At 38.8% G+C, this 22,046-nt stretch overlaps 1 protein-coding gene across 3 annotated transcripts in view; it reads right to left on the reverse strand.

Annotated features, from left to right (window-relative positions):
- PTP4A2 (protein tyrosine phosphatase 4A2) overlaps nucleotides 1-21,831 on the reverse strand; it is a 27,934-nt gene extending 6,103 nt beyond the window's left edge. Inside the window, exons 1-3 of one of the 3 annotated variants that reach the window (XM_081817956.1) lie at nucleotides 21,463-21,831; nucleotides 6,864-7,556; nucleotides 3,925-4,017 (exon numbers count right to left, since the gene is read on the reverse strand). In XM_081817956.1, coding sequence (XP_081674082.1) covers nucleotides 3,925-4,017; nucleotides 6,864-6,959 — 189 coding nt within the window. In that variant the 5' untranslated portion in view covers nucleotides 6,960-7,556; nucleotides 21,463-21,831. Of the gene's footprint in view, nucleotides 1-3,924; nucleotides 4,018-6,863; nucleotides 7,557-17,125; nucleotides 17,211-21,462 lie in introns of those variants that run through there. The other 2 variants (XM_031029044.2, XM_031029045.2) reach the window with 2 other exon arrangements.
- Between the last annotated feature and the right edge of the window lie 215 nt (nucleotides 21,832-22,046).

Raw genomic sequence — 22,046 nt, forward strand, 5'->3', positions numbered from 1 at the left:
CGCCCCTATACCTATTCTTAATAACACAATTCTCATCACTGCTGAAAAGTTTTTTCTAAGATCAAAATTCATGTGTGCCAAGGAACTCAGCCTTCTCAATGACATGTTGTCAGCACTGTAAGCATCTAATTTTATCTTACAGAAATCTCTTATCAGAGTGATAAGACACTAGTGTTCTTCAAATATTTTATCTGACTAAAGCAATAATTAGACATAATAGAGAAAACTCTAATTAGGGCCTCGGCAAAGTAAGAGAGAATACAACACCTGTCAATATAATTTAAAGGTCCACTCTGGCAAAGAAGCATACCAACTAGTATCTCATTGATCTCTACGAATATTTTGAGGATTATCCCCCAAATAGTTCTAAGCTATGATGCCTTTTCTTTAGAGAAAGGCTCTCTCATAAGAAATCTCCAGTAGTTAGCATATCGTAACAGAAATATACTACCATCTTTGTGCTTGTCTATTTTAAAAAAGGGGTGGGGAGCACCTGGGTGGCTCAGTCAGTTAAGCATCTGCCTTCAGCTTGGGTCATGATCCCAGGGTCCTGGGATCAAGCCCCGTGTGTCTGGCTCCCTGTTTGGTGAGGAGTCTACTTCTCCCTCTCCCTCTGCCCCCCCCCACTTGTGCACACACTCTAATAAATAAAATCTTTAAAAGTAAATAAATAAATAAATAACCAAGTAGTAAATATTTTTAAAGCTCTGCCTAAATTATACAGATCCCATCTAACAAGCACAAGTGCCACATGATAGGGTTCTGAGCAAATGGAGACCTTTTTCTCAAATATCCCTCTCTCTTTTTATATTCATCGATTTGTATATGTTTGTGTTTTTAAGTAATCTCTACCCCCAACGTGGGGCTGAAACTCACAACTCCAAGATCGAGAGTAGCATGTTCTACTGACTGAGCCAGCCAGGCGCCCCTTGGGTTGTTTTTTAATTAAGACCAACCCCATGTGCATATAGGCAGGGTTTATCTTCCTTTCTACCTGGCAAAAGGGCCTAAGAAACCAACATAAATCAGCTTTAAAGAATGAGGGGAAGGGAATTCACATTTTGCATTCCCTCTCTCCCATCTAGCTTCAAGGACAGAAATGCAAAAACGCTGGGAATTTTTTTTAAAACATAAGATTATTCTAATGAGATTGGATGAGGACACTTTAAGAGGCTAGAGAAAGAAAAGTGACAAAGCACTAAATTGATTCTCCACTCATTATTGGCACCACTAGAACATTTCATGTAGCCCATTAGCCGTGACAACACATTATGTTTGATTTGTCAACTACACCCCATAATTAAAGGGCTGTCAGTGTTATCATTACAAATGTCACTAAGTTTAACTGTAAATAGCAGTAAAACCAGTAAGCAAGTACCTTAGTTGAGAGCTTACTTCCTCTAATACTCCCTAAAATACACCCAGTTAAGTAACAATAATATGAAACATGCTTCACTTACTCATATAAAGCAGTTTCTATAAAAAAAAATCATTAAAGGGGCGCCTGGGTGGCTCAGTCGTTAAGCGTCTGCCTTCGGCTCAGGTCATGATCCCAGGGTCCTGGGATCGAGTCCCACATTGGGCTCCCTGCTTGGCAGGAAGCCTGCTTCTCCCTCTCCCACTCCCCCTGCTTGTGTTCCTGCTCTCGCTATCTCTCTCTCTGTCAAATAAATAAATAAAATCTTAAAAAAAAAAATCATTAAAATAATTATTTAGAACTGTCTGAACTTCAAAGTGACAACTGAAACCACCGTTAGTCTTTTCCAATATGCCTCTGAGTTGCAAGAACATTAGTCAAAAGATTTGAAAGGTCTTATTTTGGGGACAACCTCTTATAAAGTATTCCAGGGGCACCTGGGTGGCTCAGTCAGGTGAGCATCTGACTCTTGGTTTCGGCTCAGGTCATGACCTCAGGGTCATGAGATCAAGCCCCTCATAAGGTTCCCCACTCAGCACAGAGTCTGCCTGAGATTCTTTCTCTCTTCTCCCTCTGCCCCTCCCCGCACACTCGCACTCTCTCTTTCTCACTCCAAAATAAATAAATAAATAAAATCTATAAAGTATTCCAAACCTTCTTCACTTAGCAAAAGTAGATTAACAATCCACTTAAAATCTCTGGAAAAAGCAAAGAAATTCCAAGCTTAATTCTAAATGTCCTTCTTGTTTAAGTTAGACCTTTAGTTTTATCTGATCACAGCTATTTAAAACGAAAGTATAGATTTAAAGGTGTAGAATAAATCCCAGACCTACCATTATCTTTGACAAACTGGTTCAAGTTAAAGCTTTAGTTCATTTCTATCTCATAAAGGTGTTTACCAACATTATTAATTCAAACAAACTACAGTCAATCCACAGTTCATTTTCTCACCCATGCCATCTGTCAAAACAAACTGATTTCTCATCTGCCCACTGGAGAACATATTCACAATACAGGAAAAAGAACTCGCAGTCAGCCTAGTTTCAGAAGTTAAAATTTTGTTTTTTTATTTTTAAACACAGGGTCACGTTTTATACATGTTTATATGTATCCCCAGTGATTTCCAGCCAGGGCACCTTAAAGTCCTTTAGAAATGGGAATGAAAGCAAATTATTACCATACCATTCTATTAAAATACATTTTTAAAAAACATAATGCTTGGCTATTTAGTTTTTGTGTTTTCACCAAAATGGACGTGAGGAAACTTTGTGGATCAGATATGAGACAACTGCCTTACCAACAGGACATTTATTTTCTTTGCATGAACTGCCTTCCCAACTACTGACCAATGCATAAAGACTACAGAACTACCTCTCAATAAAAAATAGGAACATAACCTTGTACCAATATCTTATTACTTTCTTCCTAAACAACTACTTAAAAACTCTCCAGTTCTCTTCCTACAACACTGTCTTCCCACGATTAAATCGAAGAACTCTAAGACACCTAAGACTACAAGGTCATTTCATTACATGCTCTTGTGGTTTAGACAACTATTTAGGCAAGAAGGTACAAAATTTTACCTAACCTGAGGCTCCTGTTTCCAATAAATGAAACAGTGTATTTAGGGACTAAGGAGGAATTTAAAATAATTCCAATCACTTCATGTTCAAACTGAAAACCTTCTTAGAACCTACCACAAAGTATCAGAAACTATGCCTTCTCCCTCTCCCTTAACCGCTTCTCCAGCCTTTCTGTCCCCTATAGGTTATCCACGAAATAGTAACTAATTAGTACTTGCAAAATCAGACAGAATACAGCTGACCCTCAAACAACACAGGTTTGAACTGTGTGGGTCCACTTACATGCAGATTTTTTTCCAATAAACACAGTATAGTACTATAAATGTATTTTCTCTTATTTTTAAATAAAATTTTCTTTTCTCTAGCTAACTTTATTGTAAGAATATAGTATATAATACATGTAACATACAAAATATGTGTTAATGGCCTGTTTATGCTATTGGTAAGGTTTCTGGTTAACAGTAGGCTATTAGTAGTTAAGTTTTTGGAAAGTCAAAGTTATATGTGGATTTCTGACTATGTGGGGGTTGGTGTCCCTAACCCCACATTCAAGGGCCAACTGTATTTCCATGTGACTTAAGAATTTCTGATGGAAATTACTTTCAGTTAGATTCAAACCAGTAGCCTAGATACAAAAGCTAAATATTGCAATAATTTCCTAGAGAAAATAAAATACAAATTTCCATTTTCTTGAAGTAAGTGTACATTCAATTTTGCTTTTCATTTGTTGAAAATACTCTGCATATATAAACTTCAAGGGCACAAATGGACAAAACCGCCAATCCAAAAATTTTTAAGATTGTTATCAACACTGTATCTCCTATAAGCTTCAAAAGCATACTACTGAGTGCCCAGTTTTAAAAATAGTTAAGTTTAAAAGGTACTAGTTGTTTGTAGTGAAAAATTAAAACACTACACACTCACTAGAACGTGGATTCCTTCTTTTTCAACTGGAGCTTTATCATATGTAGCATCACAAACTCGAACCAAAGTTGTCACTCCATACTTCTTAAGTTCCTTTAAAGAAGAATATAAGGGAACATACTTTTAGAATCTGCAACCAAAACTTTGAAAATGTACTATTATAAACTGAAGCAATGAGACATCATTCTTAGACAAAGATAAAAGTCGTTCTCATGGGGCGCCTGGGTGGCTCAGTTGGTTAAGCAACTGCCTTCGGCTCAGGTCATGATCCTGGAGTCCCGGGATCTAGTCCCGCATCGGGCTCCCTGCTCAGCAGGGAGTCTGCTTCTCCCTCTCCTGCTCCCCGCTCCTGTGATCTCTCTCTCTCAAATAAATAAATAAAATCTTTAAAAAAAAATCATTCTCATGGTGGCAACATATAGAATGGACACTCAAGCTCTTAGTGGAAGCATCAACACAATTACCTTTATAAAGGACAATTTGGTAACATACCACAAAAACTATAAAAGCACATATAAACTTTGACCTAGAAATTCTACTTCTGAGAATTTATACTAACAAAGTAATTAAAGATATACCCAAAGATTTAGGTACCAGTGTGTTCAGCATGGGCTGCGTGGAATGGTAAAAAGATGGAAACAAGAATGGTCCAAAAGAGGGGAACAGTTACAGAGTATGGCACATCCATACAGGATACTAGGACAGCTATAAAAATAATATTAAAAAGGTTGGGGGAAGATTTTTTTAAATATAGTGTGATCCTGGGGCGCCTGGATGGTTGTCATTAAGCATCTGCCTTTGGCTCAGGTCATGATCCCAGGGTCCTGGGATTAAGCCCCGCATCAGGCTCCCTGCTCCGTGGGGAGCCTGCTTCTCCCTCTCCCACTCCCCCTGCATGTGTTCCCTCTCTTGCTGTGTCTCTGTCAAACAAATAAATAAAAATCTTTAAAAAATATAGAGAGTGTGATCCTATCTATATGAATATAAATAAATATACACATATATGCAGAGAAAAACATCCAGAAGCCAGGTATTAAGAGTTAAGAATTTTCAAATTGTCTTTTGTTTATGTGTATCTTCTGATTTTTACACAGTAAGTACTTATTGCTTTTTTAATTTAAAGAAACAAAAGTAGGGCGCCTGGCTGTCTCAGTCAGTGGAGCATGCAACTCTTGATCTTGAGGTTTTAAAGTTCAAGCCCCACAATGGGTATAAAGGTTACTTAAAAATCTTTAAAAAAATAAGATAAAATGAAAGAAACAAAAGTAATCTTGAAATTAAGATTAAAAAGTGGTATATTACAAAGCCAACAAACATACCATTACAACAGCCAGAAGCCTTGCTCCTTTAAAAATTTTCCTACCGTAATGCCTAATCCAGTGACCACCTATCTTCAATGGGCCACCAACATCTTTTTATAGTTGCAGGACAGTGGCCTCTGCCACTTTTGGAGTCTATGACCAAGGAATCCACAGGCTGAAAATAGTATCACATAATTCAACCAGGCTTAAAGATGACTGAACAACCTAAGGGCACACAGGCCTGGAATCAACTTGTACACTGTGTACACAAAGTTAAGAAGCTCTGGGAATTAGAAGTATAAAGAGCAGGAATAGTGACATCCTACAAGAAGTGTCCATCCATCATTTGATTATCTAAAGAGTAAAGTTATTTTAATTGCTAAAGAACTTTGTTTTTCACAGAAAGGCCTTCTTCTAAAACAGACTCAGGAAAGTTGTTAGTATTACATGCAGTCAGTAATTTTAAAACATTTCAAAATACAGATAAAATCCTATTAAAATGAACTCCATAGCTGCCATTCACGGAAAGGTTATAGAAATTTTTATAGTAGGGCGCCTGGGTGGCTCAGTTGGTTAAGCAACTGCCTTCGGCTCAGGTCATGATCCTGGAGTCCCGGGATCGAGTCCCACATCAGGCTCCCTGCTCAGCAGGGAGTCTGCTTCTCCCTCTGACCCTCCTCCCTCTCATGCTCTCTGTCTCTCATTCTCTGTCTCGCAAATAAATAAAATCTTAAAAAAAAAAATTTAAAAAAGAAAAAAAAGAAATTTTTATAGTAAATATTTGTGTCCTTAAGCAAGTCAAAACCTTCTGAACTCAGTTTTGCCATCTGTAAAATGTGAGGGGTAGATTAATAATCCCTAGGAGTTCATTCAGCTAAGTCTACTCCATAAATATAGCAGAGAAAATGAAGGATCTGACATAAAAATGTTACCTATAAAACAATGAATCATGGAACACTACATCAAAAACTAATGATGTAATGTATGGTGATTAACATAACAATAAAACAGTTAAAAAAAAATGTTACCTATAATACCTTTCCTCCCTGTAAGGTTCTGACCCTTGTATATGATGGTTACTATTGCTAAGTAGTTCTGGAGTAGGTTTTTATCAAAACTGGCTAGAATATTTGAGGCAGACACGGGTTTTTGAGTCAAGAGACAGTTCTACCAGATGCTGTGTACCTTTAGGCAAATTACTAAATTACCAAATTGCCCTGAAACTCAGTTTCCTCATCTGTAGGAGGGATATAATACCAGTACCTATACCGCATAGGGCTATTTTCAGTAGTAAATGATACAATGCATAAAACTGCTTATTGTAATGGTGGATACATATACTAAGAGTTCAATAAATGTTAATTATTTTTATTATTTAAAATATGAACTGCTAACTATGTAGAAAGGATATAAAAAAAAAACCTACTAGATAATCTCTAAGGTCTCCCCAAATTCCATAAATGTTCTTTTAAAAATCTGTTGTAACTAATTCAACCCAATTCAAAGATTGGTAGAATGACCATCCATATTCCAAACATGAAATAAATGGCCTTGTGTTAAGAGATTGCTTCATAATACTGTTCATTTGTAACTTTACCTATAAATCAATCCAAAAAGTAGACCATACTACAATCTTACCTCTGTGAACTTGTTGAGGGTAGCATTGGTAGGGTTGTGAGTTATCAGAAAACGCATATTCTCATAGGAGATCTCCACAGGGGCTGGACGGTTCATTATGGCAAATAAAAAGTGTGAGCGTGCGTGTGTGGGTGTGATGGGGAAAATGAAAAAAAAATCAATAAATCTTGAAATGTTTCACAGCAGAAAACATTAAAAAGACCACTAAAATGCCTAATATTGATCAGTGTTTTCTCTATTCAACTTGTTTATTCTTTAAGAAGCTTCTCTCTTCAAGGTAAGCAGAAGTATTTAGAATCCACTTGAATCCAAATTCAACTTGGGCCTCAATGTCTGCAGATGGATACCTTCAGACTCCAAAAAAATCCAACTACATACAAAACTTAAGTAGCCTTTACTACATTTAGGCACTAGTGAGACAAGTTAAAAGTGTAGGTTGCTTTCCACTTTTGTTTACTTGATGCTTAATTTTACTGGAGTCATTAAAAGAAATATGCTTGCAATAAAAAAAAAAAAAAAGCCAACTATTTCTGAGGCCAGTCTCGGTGTCCAGAGTCTTCAAGGCAATGTTAATTATGGCACATAGAACCCCCAAGCTCACTTGTCAGCGAAAACGCTGTGCTGAGCCTGGCAGAAGTCTGCCCTCACGCTCAGAATCGCCATAAATGTGCAACGTATATTCCAACGAAAAACCTAGAGGAGAAAAACATAAGTAAAATGAACTGGAGATTGACAGCACAGTAAACATGATGCTCAAAGTCAAGAATACGTTCTCTGTGAGTCCAAAGACATCTGAAATGCCACCAATTCTAAATTACTGTCATCTACAAAGACTAGGATAAAAATGTATACCAAGAGTTTTAAGTCAGAAAATTCAAAAATATGTCTTTCCTTTTTCAAAAGGGGGTTCAACAAAATTTGTTAGGTTATTTGTAACAAGTCTTTTTTTTTTTTTAAGATTTTATTTATTCATTTGAGACACAGAGAGAGAGAGAGAAAGCATGAGCAGGGAGAGAGGCAGAGGGAGAGGGAGAAGCAGGTTCCTCGCTGAGCCAGGAGCCCGATGTGGAGCTCGATCCCAGGACCCTGGGATCATGACCTGAGCCAAAGGCAGACACTTAACCATCTGAGCCACCCAGATGCCCCATTCAAGTCATTTTTAAGTGACCAGTTTACCTTTTTACTATTTCTCACATCACATCACTATCTCAAGAGTACAAAAGCATCTAAAGGTCACTGATTCACACAACATTCTCCTACCCATACCAAAAACAAGATGAGAAAGAAAAGTGGCAGAATTTTTAATATTATTTTGGGCTTGCTGTACTGAAACACAGTAATCTTTATAGTTAGCTCAGTCAGAGTATCAACATAATCATAAATTGCTCTGGGGGCACCTAGCTGGCTCAGTCAGTAGAGCAAGCGACTCTTGATCTTGTGGTCATGAGTTCAAGCCCCATGTTGGGTGCAGAGATTACATAAATAAATAAATCTTCATAAATAAATAGATAGCTCTGGAAATAGGGACAAGGTCTAAGTTCTTTCACTTGCCTCTTCTCTAATGCACCAATAAATGCTTATTTAGTAGTCTCTGAAAAGATGATTGTGACCAGATAGAAAAAGACATGAAAGATAAGTACCACAGAATCATTTCAGGAGGAAACTAAAATACAATTAAGAACGAACCAAGGCTTACAAACTTTCAAACCTATTCTATCCACAAGTCTTTTTATGATATTCTCATGGCACTGTATTTTTAAAGTTACATACTTGTGCCAATATTACCATGGACACAAGCACAAAACTCAAACGTTCCTAAAATATGAAAGATACATAAGAAATTCGAAATTCAAAATGGCATTCTAAGAACTTCAAAACCTCAGCAGAAGTTATACACTACAGTAAAATCATGAAACTTCTAATACTCAAACTAAGAAAAATAAAAATATATACCATCACTTTCCTAAATATAACCCCAAAACAGCCACCTTAGATTACACATTTCATAGAGTACTCCCTGTGCAGTCAAGGAATTTTAAAGCTAGGAGAAACTTAGAGACCAAGGACTCTGATCTTTAAAAAGAAAAGAAAAGAAAAAGAAAAAAGAAAAACAAATTGATATTTGTGAGCAAGAGAGGTTAAATGACTTAACTAAGACCACATCACTAATTAACAGCAGATCAAAGACAAGAACCCAGGTCTCCTAACTCTATTCATTTTTTCCTTCAGCTTTGACTATGGAGGTATCCACATATTTTTCAAGTCATAATCTTTTTCATGTAGCTGTAACTTTTCTTCAAATATTTGCTTGGATGTTAATCTGCAACTCTGTGACCTTAAATAAGGGGAGAAAAAATTATTAAAGTAACCACTCAAAGAACAATGGTTTGCATGCAGTGAAAAGCAAAACATAAGGAAATTCTAACCTGTTTGAATCCTTTGGTTTAATGATGTTATCACAGCTAATATGTGTGTCAGCTGAGTAAAAGCACTGAAAGACCTGCTTTGTAGTGATGGCCAGGTTTGAAAGGTCACAGCTCTAGCATTAAGTTTTCTATCTACTCTCCAGTGTTTGTCCGCTCAGCAAACAGAACAAGTTTTATCCCATCTTTTTCCTCCAACCTCATTTTGGAAGGACCACTTTCAAGGATAAGGATAATTCATTATTAGATTTTCAATTCTTAACACCATACTGAGATCTCCAGCAAAGGAATTTCCGCCAAATGAAACAGTATGTTCTATCAATGTTAACAGATACATGATAAAAACATGCTTCTGTTCCTTCTCCCATTCCCAAGAGTTCAATTACTCATCAAAAGTTAAATGCTCTTGGGCGCCTGGGTGGCTCAGTTGGTTAAGCGACTGCCTTTGGCTCAGGTCATGATCCTGGAGTCCTGGGATCGAGTCCCACATCGGGCTCCCTGCTCAGCAGGGAGTCTGCTTCTCCCTCTGACCCTCCCCCCCTCATGCTCTATCTCAGTCTCTCTCTCAAAAAAATAAAATCTTTAAAAAAAAAAAGTTAAATGCTCTTGCACCTATAAATTCAGATAAACTAATGTTAATTCCTGTAACAGACATAAGAACACAAAGCAAACAGTCTGTAAAAAAATATCATAACCTACCACAGCTGGAAGGTACTCAAAAGTTAAAGCCCTGTATTTTAGCATAAACTCAGCACCTATACATCTTACAGGAAAACTTTCTTCTAAACCCGTCTCTCTGACATTAAGTAATTTTATCTTTTATAGAACCTAACTTTTAAAATGTTAAATTTTGGATATTCCCATTTCCTATGCAACATTTGCATTTTTAAGCAAAGAAGATAACTTCATTGCAGGATTAGAAAGAATGGTCTGTGACAGAGAAATCCTTTTAAATTAAGAAGGAGAAGAAGGAATGGGAAAGAGGAAAAAGAATGTAAGAGGAGGAGGCTGGAAGAACAAGCGAGCAAGAAGCCAACCAAGCTAAGATAGTGTACTACCACTAAGACTAAGTCAGTAACACAACAGAGACTACTTAAAACTTTGAAGAGAGGTATGTCAGAATTTAAATGTCCTGTGTCAATACTCTAGTGCTAACATCTAACCTAGATGAGACTCAAAAACCAAATGCATGAAATAATACATTAACCATCATTTAATCATGATATATTCTTAAAGTGGAACATTATGCCGAGGTTAAAAAGAATAAAACAGGGGCGCCTGGGTGGCTCGGTCGTTAGGCGTCTGCCTTCAGCTCAGGTCATGATCCCAGGGTCCTGGGATCGAGCCCCGCGTCGGGCTCCCTGCTCAGTGTGAAGCCTGCTTCTCCCTCTCCCACTCCCCCTGCTTATGTTCCCTCTCTCGCTGTCTCCCTCTCCGCCAAATAAATAAATAAAATCTTTAAAAAAAACAACAAAAAACCCCCACATCTATATGAAATATGGAAAGATGGCTAAGAGACACTAATAACTGCAAAGAGCACATGATAGTATGAACAGTATATACAGAAATATTTGTGAGTGTTGTATAGCTTTCATACCCATCAACTATCTGGAAAATTACAAAGAGGTAACTGGTTGTCGGGGTCAAGGGGACTGGAGCTGGAGGCCAGAAACATGATTTACTTTATCATAATACATCCCTTTTGAAATGTTTTGCTTTTCCCATGTACATGCATTACCTTTTTTTTTTTTTAATTCTAGGGTGATAAAAAACCCTACAATGATTTACAATTTAACCACGTTCTCAAAAGTGCTATAACCATAGGATTATAAAGAGCTAAGTGACTCTTGGTCCCAGGCAGGACTACACCTACACAAATCCAGACAGTTTTCTCCTTTGTTAAAGGTATTAAATTATTGGGGCGCCTGGGTGGCTCAGTCGTTAAGCGTCTGCCTTCGGCTCAGGTCATGATCCCAGAACCCTGGGATCGAGCCCCGCATCGGGCTCCCTGTTCCGTGGGAAGCCTGCTTCTCCCTCTCCCACTCCCCCAGCTTCTGTTCCCTCTCTCACTGTCTCTCTCTGTCAAATAAATAAATAAAATCTTAAAAAAAAAAAAAAATTAAATTACTGAGTAAAATTCAGGTTCTTCTATGGCAACTGTAATTCTAAGTTTAAATATATAGAGAATTTGAGGGCAACCCAAACTTATTAGGCATCCTTTTAAAAATCCTATCAATCCACTCACATCAAGTTTTCCACTCAGAAATTCTCTATTTCCAAGTTAAAGTAATTGATAGAATAAACTCTCTAACTTGATGGGTTATGCCAGGATTCACTAAATTAAAACAATACATTATAATATAAATACACAATAAAGAAGTCTAGATCTAAGAAAAAAGCCTAAAAGCAAAAGTCTGGAAAAACAAGTAAGCATACATTTACTGTTACTTTTCTTACCAGAAGTTCTACAGGAAGTCATGCAAATTTGAGTCAGCTTGGTTTGTACAAACAGGCAACATGAAAGCATTACACTGCATATAAGGCTAAAACCTTGCAACAATTTTTTCCTAAAACAAATTCATCTCACTTTAACAAAGACACCTGCACCTCTCTTAAAATAACTATGAATAATCTACCAAGAGTAAAGAATTCATTCTCATGAAGAGTTAAGACATGTTCCTTACAATTTGGCTAATTAGGAATTTATTAATAATTCAAGTATTTATTAGACACGTACTATGCATCTTTAAAGTGCAGCAAGAGCAGTAAACAAACAAAAATTCTTGTCAGAGTGGATCTTGTATTTTAGTTAAAGGCAGAAAAAGATAAAATATGCCACTGTTATGGAGAAAAATGCAAGGCAGGGGAATCTAGTGCCAGAAAAGAGAGGGCTTCTAATTTTAAATAAGGCTATCAGGAAAGGCCTCACTGAAAAAAACGACATCTTATCCAAGACCTGAGGGTGTGAGCCAAACAGATATTTGAAGGAGCATTCTAGGCAACGGGATTAGCTGTTGCAAAGGTTATGAGGTGGGGCCGTGCTTGGAGTGTTCTAGGAACAGCCCTCTCTCTGACAAATAAATAAAATCTTTAAAAAAAAAGGGGGGGAGGGCGCCTGGGTGGCTCAGTTGGTTGGGCGACTGCCTTCGGCTCAGGTCATGATCCTGGAGTCCCGGGATGGAGTCCCGCATCGGGCTCCCTGCTCGGCGGGGAGTCTGCTTCTCCCTCTGACCCTCCTCCCTCTCATGCTCTCTGCCTCTCATTCTGTCTCAAATAAATAAATAAAATCTTTAAAAAAATAAAAAAGCTGTATAAAAAAAGGGGGGAGCGCTCCTGGGTGGCTCAGTCATTACGTGTCGGCCTTTGGCTCAGGTCATGACCCCAGGGTCCTGGGATCGAGCTCCACATTGGGCTCCCCACTCTGCGGGAAGCCTGCTTCTCTCTCTCCCACTCCCCCTGCTTGTGTTCCCTCTCTTGCTGTGTCTCTCTCTGTCAGATCAATAAATAAAATCTTTAAAAAAAAAGAAAAAGATACACTTTAAAGTAGATTTGTCTACAGACTGGATGTGGGGCCTGTGAAAAGAGTCAAGGCCCTGAGTAACTGTAAGAACTGTACGAAGCCTAACTTAATACAGAGATTATTCAAACAACAGACCAATAAAATCCTCACAACTATCAAGGAAGAAAAGTAGGAAAATTCGTCTGTAAAATACTACTGTATCTACTGCATTCCATTTGAGGAAAAATGTATCTTAAAGACTTATTAAAGCGAACTTAACTTTGCTAATTAATCTTCTAGTTAACTGGTCTCAAACTGAAATCGTACTCATCTTTCATAACCTACTCCCAACTCATCAGAGCCTTGTGGAAATAATAGTTCTACTCTCTCTGCTACTTATCTTTGTTCATCCCTCTAGTTGCATTCATCAAACTAAAACTGTATACATCTGGCTCTTTGAATTTAGACAATTCAAATTCATGTTAGTTCCCCTCCCCTACCATATACAGTCCCAGGGAGCTGATAAGGAAAGAGGTATCATTAAATTCTACACAAATTAGGATCCAAAATATCTGTAAACAAGCTAAAAATAGCTTCTTCACTGCTAAAAAAAAGTTTCATAGTTACTCTCTTGGTTATTCCCACTTTTCCACTTCCTCATTTAAGGAGGGAACTTGAGAATCAAGTTCCAGTACAGAAATCAATAATCACTTATATAAAAAGAAATTATGACCTTGATGGTGGGAAAATATCGTAACATTTCAGAACCAGCATGAGATACATGGCCTGCCACTCAAAAAGGAAAGGAAAGCAATTAACCAACAATCGCACCTGCTTCTGAGAACAGTGACCGTTATTTACTGAAGTCCTGTGGGCCCTGTTCCCACTCAAATGAAAAGGGAGTGGTTTTCAAATTTGTGTGTACCCTAGTGATTAGAAGTACCTGTCATTTTCTAGTAATTCCTACCTCTACAAATAACTATATGACAAAAATTGCATTAAATATTTTCATGCCACACTTGAAAGTATTTACTTTTCAATTCTCTACTGTTCCTCTAAAGATTAGCAATTCTCCAGTTGAATTTCTTGTCCAAAAGTGTTATTTTTCCTTCCATAAATAAAATTTAAATGAAGGTAACAGGACTATGGCCAATTTTCACTTTTTCTAAAAAATTATTCGAATACCAGTAATACCATTAAAAATCCTACCAGCACAATTCTAATATTGGGCATTAATCTTATTGAGTTCAGTGAATTTTTTTAAAAATTAAGCTAAACACTTAGCTCTATTAAATTGATTCTATTTATTCACACTTTTCATTTCCGGGCAAAGATATCGTGGCTATCCCTCTTTATGGGCTTTATGCTTAAAGATTTTAGTTTATGTGCACTTTAAGATTCCCAAGCTTCTTTATTATAAAGTTTAAGTACATTCTTCTCCTAAATAACTGTGGTAACCTCCTTTATACAATAAAAACTCTCAAATTCAGCAGCATTCCCACAAAATTAAATTCTAATATTTGTTTTCTTCTTTTCTTACATCCTTCCTTTAACCTCAAAAGGCTAAGTAATTTTCCTGGAGAACAATTTAAGTCTTAATCATTTTAATTTAGTTTCCAGCATCACTATATATACATTAATCCAGAACCACTAAATTTATTATTTCATTAATAAAGAAATGTATTTGAGATTCTGAACTTCAATAGTAAAAAAGCAAATTCAGTGGTGAAAATCCAGAAAGAAAGAAGAAAGAAAAGAGGAAAGGAAAGGAAAGGAAATCCAAAAGGACACCTGGATTCATCCTGTCAACACCACTTTGAAATACTTTCTGAGCTATATCAGGACAGTTAGAATGACTGTAACAGCTGTGAGTTCCCTGAGGTTGCAAAATAGATACTTGGGAAAAGGTTATTTGAATCACCTTTCAAAATAACCTACAGCACAGGAGCAGCATGCAAAGTAAGAACTTCCCGGCTATGGTTAGCATTATTTAAAATACATGTTTTAGAGCTGAGCAGTTTATGGGTCAGCTTAACTCTTTCATTTCCCCATTTTGTCAAATGCATTGGGCATTATTTAAAAGTCCTGTTCAAATATCCACCACCACCAAGAAGGGAAGGAAGCTCTCTATGTACAGGATACAGAATAAAAACATTCCAAATTACATCTTGTCAGCATAAATTCTTTTGTTTGAGCCCCAGAAATTTTTCTGCTGTTAGGGCATTTTGGTCCAAGTTTCCCCTAAAACCTGTTAAGTTACACGTCACTTCCTCTCCTAAACTTGCTTTTTATAAATCACATTGTACTTCACAGCCATCTCTCTATGTACTGAGTATAATACAAGATAAACAGTCAAGAACCACAAATCATTCTATTTGGAGCTGCTGGTGGCCTTTTAAAATATACTGTCTACCCACTAATTGTCCAATAATGGCTTGATGTTTATTTTTGTAAAACACAACATTCGCAATCTTTAAAAAACATACAGTGAAAGCAGTTGTTTCACATTAAAACACGAAAGTGAAGTAAAAACAGTGAAATACCTCTATAATGCCATGTCAAGGGATAATTATTCTTTGCTCACCAGCTTAGTTCAACATGGATTCGCCTTCCTTCTCTTCCCACTTAAAGAATGCAAAATTTAGTCTTTCTTGTCCTCTTCCTCCAAATACTGAGATGGAGGACAATATGTCACCTCTGAATGATACTAAAATGCAGCATATCCAAGCTTACAACAAGCATTGTGGAGCTCTTTGCGCATACCATACAAACACTATCCAGGATCAAGATACTAGGAGAATCCATGTGAGTGAAAAATGTTTGATGAAGGACATTAAAATTTCATACTAATGCTATATACTTTGAAAACACAAAGTATGAGCAGAAATGGAGTAGGGTTAATTAGGACTTCCGAGGAAAGGTAAAACTTTTATAATCTGACTGTAGAAACAGTGAAGGGCCGTGGTAGCCTGATAAAGGAAAGGAGTCTTTGGTTAGATAACTCTTAGGAGGCCTTGACCATGCTGAGAATTTCAAACCAATTCAAATGCAATAAAAGCTCTCAGGAATTTAAAAGTATGAGTAGTAGTCAGGGAGCAACTCTCTGCTCAATGAGAGAAAACAAATATGCCACATTGGTGGGCATCTTCTGATCTACTGAGCAGCTCCATAATTAACAACAAGCTTCACAAAAAGAGACTCTCAACTTACTAACTCCTACCTCATAGGTGAATTATTTTTCCTAGTAAACAAATATGAGTTTAACTAAATTCTACCTGCTGATAACCTCCAAAATGAAGATCTCATTTCACTAGAAAAACAATTCTGGGTATAGTCTATGACTTAAATTTGAAGTGTTCCTCATCTAGAACAATCTAAGTTATTTGAATAATTTAAACCAATCACCAAAAGGAAACTTGTTTGTAACCACACGTGTGGAATGAAGAATAATGTCACTAGAATCTATTGTTTCTCCATCATATCCTTCTCAATTTGCTGACAAATCCTGCCGATGACTCATATCCTTCTGCACTAACCAGTCACTCTGTTCCCTCATGATAGGCTTTTCACCAATAACAGAAAGTAGAAAACACATCAATTTGTTTTGCTACTAAAAACAATAAACATCAATGTATGTATATAAACCCAATTTACAGATACTGTGATGATACAACCTAGTGAATGTCTCCTGTAAAAGACTGTAAAAAAAAGTTATGCTCAAATCTCAACTAAAACTAAAAGACTACAAGAAAGCAGACTGAATTTGAATTCCTGTCAAACGATACATTAGTTAAGAGCCAACATTTTTGACCACTGCAGAAATAAAAACACAAAGCAATTTATCTGATCTGCTAAAGCAAATATATCATGTGTTCATTTTATGCCAAAAGAATTAACATTTTCTGAGAAGAATGAAATTTCAACCCAAAAATACTATGAAAGGAATTAAATATCCCTAAAGGTAAAGACCATTCTAATCGTCAAAATATTTTTTCAAAACAGGCTCAACTAGCAAAAAAAGGGTCAGAGAAGAGCTTAAAATTCTCTAGAGTTTAAAAAGGCAATGTTGTGCAATGTAAATATATACTCAAATGATGAGATTTAGTTTCTAGGCCACTTACAATGGAGTTGATGCTGTGTTACAGAACCTATGGGTAAGAAATCAGTGCAGGCAAACAAAAAACGTTTGTATTCAAATCATATAAAAACTGCTGGTATAATCTGTCAACTCCTCATAGTCATTTTTCCCGGAAAGATTTTGTGCCCTGTCAGTCTATGTTGATTGAAGAGATAGTTCAGGGGAAACCACATTAACACGTGCAGAAGGGTAATTTTCTCACCTGGGTCCTGGTAACTCCATAGGGTAACTGTGAAAATGGACAGAGCCTGCAGTGCCGTGCAGCTTCTTTCTGAGAGGTGCTAGAGTAGTGACAGTTTCTGGTTTAGCCTAGACCTCTACAACTCCAAGGAGCAGAAAACACAAAACAAAAAAACATATCTACTTGAGCTCTACACCCAGCAATCCTATAGGGCTGCAAGTCCCAAGACAGTGGCCAGTCAAAGGAACTAGAAAATGTGGTTCAGTCAATAAAACAAAACTAGAGAAAGCTACCAGACACCTCTATACATATACTACCCCTAAAGATGAAAATCGGTAAAAGGCTCTTCTAACATCCCAGATTAACAGACTCAAATCACCATTTCCCAAGAGAATTATAATTGCTGGTATCCACTCTCGCTAACAAACCCAAGGTATAAAATTATGTGAACTGCAACTTCAGACTCTCACTTTATAAATTTAGAGAATAATCATCAGTTTCTATATAACCCAACTAGTGCCTTAAGAAAAATCTCAAAGCAACATCCCCAAAAGACCAAAAAAAAGTATGCAAGTAACTGAAGTATCCTTATTAAAAAAAAAAAATACCTAAAAAATTAAAAACTAAATTTCAGACAAAAAGGCCAACTTCTTTAATGTCCACTAAACTCCTATATAATGAGCAGAGTTAACTCAAAAATAAAGTTTAGCAAGAGATTTAAGTACCTTAAGCCCCAAAGAGAAGCTTTTTTTATCTACTGCCATCTATTTACTGATATCTTTAACTTCAATTTCAAAACTTGGAATTCAACAATTGATTCTATAAATCAATCTCCTTATTTGTACAACTGAAAGTGTCACTTACTCAAAAGATTATTATGAATTTTAAATAAGATGCTTTATGATTCAGCATTATAAGACTCTCAAGGAACAGAATGTTGAAACCTAAAGCATAATGCTGGAGTTCATAAGGTGTCCTAAGACCTCAAGATATCTACCACTGCCCTACTCAATAAACATAACTAAGTCTACCATGTTGAAATTTTGGATCCTGATTTCCAGTTGCTCAAAATTTTTAAAAATCCCCAACTTTTATAAGTAGTATAGCTGATTACATAGCACTTGAAGAAACTGAGCTAACTTGGGTTTCACTCTAACTTAAGTTTTGCTCTTCCAAGAGCAACAGCTATAAATTTATGTACTGCTCTTCTGCATCTTATTTGTAAATCCTTTTTCTAGAGGCTTCACTGGTTACCAATTCCACATTCCAACAAAAAGGAACAGTACAAACCCTGTTAAGTAAACCTCTACTAAATTTAAACTTTATGTGTCAAAACTCTATAACTACTACATACAGAAATGCCACCTTTAAAAGACAAAATGTTAAATAGAATGAAGAGTTAAATCTTAAGAAAAATAAGTATTTTACCTTGCTTCACACAAATGTCTTTTCAAGGAAATATAAATATGGGGCTTTCAAACTTTTTAAGAAAGTTGTATCAAAAGCATTCATTTACTCTTCCCTAGTGCCACCACAGTTCAATGATGTTGTAAATGGTTTCTGCTTATAAATTTGGTCAGTTCAAATTAAATATTACTTGACTGACTCATGGAGGGAGTGGTTTGACTTTTGCTGTTCTGAGTCAGAATAGACCCAGTTCAGCAGTTCTAAACAATTTTTCATTTGTATAGGTGTCCTAAACGCTAGCTTTTTCCAGTTACTAAATATAACAAACTGTTGCCTTACTAAGAAGAAAGGTCTTAGTAGTAATAATACTTTGAATCTGTAGTTCAATTTGTAATTAACAAAGTGCTTCCACATCTATTTTCTCACTTGATCTTCACAATCTCCTAAGTATCTCATACAGCTGAACAGAAAGACTTTCACATAGGAGTGACAACTTCTAGTTGACTCTTACCCCAATAAATATACTCTTCCTCTTTCCCCCAAAATAAAAAACATAAAAGGCAGTTGGGTTTCTTTAATCAGACTTTCCTCTCCCAGACATATCCCAGGTGCCTCATAAAAATTATGTCTCAAAGCACACACCCTGGGGCCCCAAGAGTTTCAAGGCAGAATCCCCACCCACATAAAAGCCTAGCTTAGGCCCCAAAGAGCCTCAAGTCAGCATCTCCTAAATGATCCCCTTGCCTCCAGCCATCTAGTCTTCTGCATTAAATTCAACATTTCTCATCTGTACGAGCTGCTAGGTCACTGTGTGGTTGAGAAACCTCAAAGTGAGACAACATATTGCGAGGGTGGTAATGGTATAGTGGAAAAATCAAGGACTTTGGAGTCAGACAGACCTGGGTTTTTAATCCATCTCCAATTCTTATTATCTTGTGACCTAGGAGAAGTTACTTAACCCCTTTTGAGTCTCTATATCTCTTCATCTCATCACTGTAAATCACTGAGGGCTCATCACTGTATCCCAAGTGCCTAGCAAATAGAAACCACTCAATATGTGCCAAATAAATGCAAATGAGGACCCCTACCACCTTTAGAGTGTGAGAATTATATATAAAGGGAGTGTATAAAAATACCTGGTGCATAGTAGGCCCTTAATACTAATTAATTCAGTATCCCACTAAATATTAGTTAACAATACTATTCAGTATTTCCGAAAGCACAAAGCATGCTAATGATTGAGGAAAAGGACACTCTAGGAAAAACATAATTTCTGACTTCTAATTACATATCAATGTTTTGGCCTATAATTCTATTATGTCTACTATCAGCCGTCTTTGTTTATCCCATTGAAAGACTCCCAACTTCTAAGAAGCTTCTCATCATTAAAGTGTAAAATCCATTATCAAGGTACTTTTTATCAAGAACCCCTAATTCCACAACACAAGAATCTGGCAAAAGTCCATAATAATATACATTCACTATCCAATATGAAACAACTTTTTAAATGTCAAGATTAGAATACAGGCAAACAATCTTCACCATCTTCACCAACACAATGGTATGCCGGTAAGTAATTCTGAAGCCTTAAAAACGTGTCATTCTGTAGCCTTAATTTCCTTTTGCACACTGAACAAGGCATAACTTCATTCACTTCCTCTCTGAAACTACTCTGTAATACAGAGCATGGCAGCAAGTAACTACCATATTCTAACCCAGCAGTTTGGGGATTCCAAAGAGACAAGCTTGCCTACAGTGCTGCTAGAACGGCTAGACACTTTTTTTATGTTTCTTGACAAACTCCAGGGAATAATAAACTAGCCTCTGGTTCTTCTTCATCATCAGCGTTACATTATTTTTGTTTAGAGTTCTTCTCCAGAAGGGTAGAAAAGAGCCAATACCTAATAAAATTTTTTTTTCCATTTACCTAACCATAAAATACCTTTCACCTGAAAAACTAGCAGTACTTTACAAAAGTCTATGCTTCTGAACACTCTACAGGCAAGAGCCTAGGATCCTGGGCAATAGACAAGACCGTTTTAGTTAGCTCTCAGAGCGCCTGACGAGGATGGGATGGCGACCACGTCCTTGACAAATTTAGAAATTTATAGTCATAAACACGGGGGAAAACATTTACCCTCCCCCCCCCCGAAAAAGCATGACCTTTCTTTTAAAAATCCCAGAGCCAGAAGACTCTAGTGCCACTGGCATAGACTCCTATACCGTTTCCTCATACTGGAACCCAAGAACCCAGGGACAAGACGCTCTTGGAAAGAACTCCCTCACCGAGGACACCACCGTACACAGCGATCACGATCAACGCGGAGCCTCCAGGATGCCCGCTCACACACTGGACAATCGCAGGCACACCCTTTCCACGCTCCCTCATCTGCCATTCACCCTCTCCCCAGCCTCCCTCTCTCACACTGCACTCATATTCCCCCCACACACTCCCCCACTCTACCCCATACACCCAGTGCTCTCCCCTTCCCACCTCCTCACTCTCCCCCATTTACCCTCTCGCCCACGCGCACTCCTCCCCACACCCCCACTGTCCTCTCCACTCTGCCAGCACTCACACACACACACACACACACACTGCCCCCGGACACGGCCCCCAACTATCTCATCCACACTCCCCCCCCCAAACTCCGTCCTCCCTCACCCCACATGCACACCCAGCCCTCTCCCCAACTCACACTGTCCCCCTCAGGCACGCACATTCCCCCCACACACAATCCACATTCTTCCACACGCACGGCCCCCCCCCTTCCTCACCCACCCTCGTTCTCCACGCTTCCCGGCCGCGCTCCCCCCGCCCCCGGCCCGGCCCGGCCCTCCTTCCGGGGACGTGTCTCGGGCCTGCACTAATGGCTGCGGCGCCTCCCGCCCTCCCCTTCCCCGAGGCCCCGGGAGCCGGCGCGGGGGCCGCCCGGGAGGAGCGCACTCACGCTGGCGAGCTGGGGACTGGGCATTGAAGTCTGGCGGCGGCGGGAGCGAGGAGGCGCCTCTCTCCTCAGTCACCTCGGCGGCGGCGGCGGCGGCGGTAGCGGTGGCGGCGGCGGCGACGACTCCCCCCCAGCCTCGGCGCGCGACACCCGGCCCGGCCCGGCGGCGGCGGCGGCGCGTGTCCACGAGTCCGTCTTGCTGCTGCTGCTGCGGCCGCCGCTGCGTCTCCTGCTGCCGCCGCTGGCCCCGCTGCCGCCGCTGCCCTGTGGCGTCGCCTCGCGCCGTACCCGGCCGCCGCTGCCGCTCCAGCTGCTACCGGACGGACGACGGTTACAGCCCGGCCGATCGCGCCGCCGCCACCACCGCTGCGCGCGCAGCCGGAACCAGCTCCCGCCACCGCCCCTCAGGGGGCGCTGCGGGGCGCGGCGAGCGCGCCCACTGGCCCGCCCCCCGCGCCCGCTGACTGGCTGGCGTGCCGGCTCGCGGGGCGGTTGGGCCCGCCCACCTGCCCCGCGGGGCGCTGACCCACTGCCCTCGGCGCCTCCCCCTTCTCCTCCTCGTGGTTCGTTCCTTTCCGCACTCCCGG

The sequence above is a fragment of the Leptonychotes weddellii genome, chromosome 4 (genome assembly GCF_054177405.1).
Source record: "Leptonychotes weddellii isolate Sample4059 chromosome 4, ASM5417740v2, whole genome shotgun sequence".
In the NCBI taxonomy this organism is placed as follows: Eukaryota; Metazoa; Chordata; class Mammalia; order Carnivora; family Phocidae; genus Leptonychotes; species Leptonychotes weddellii.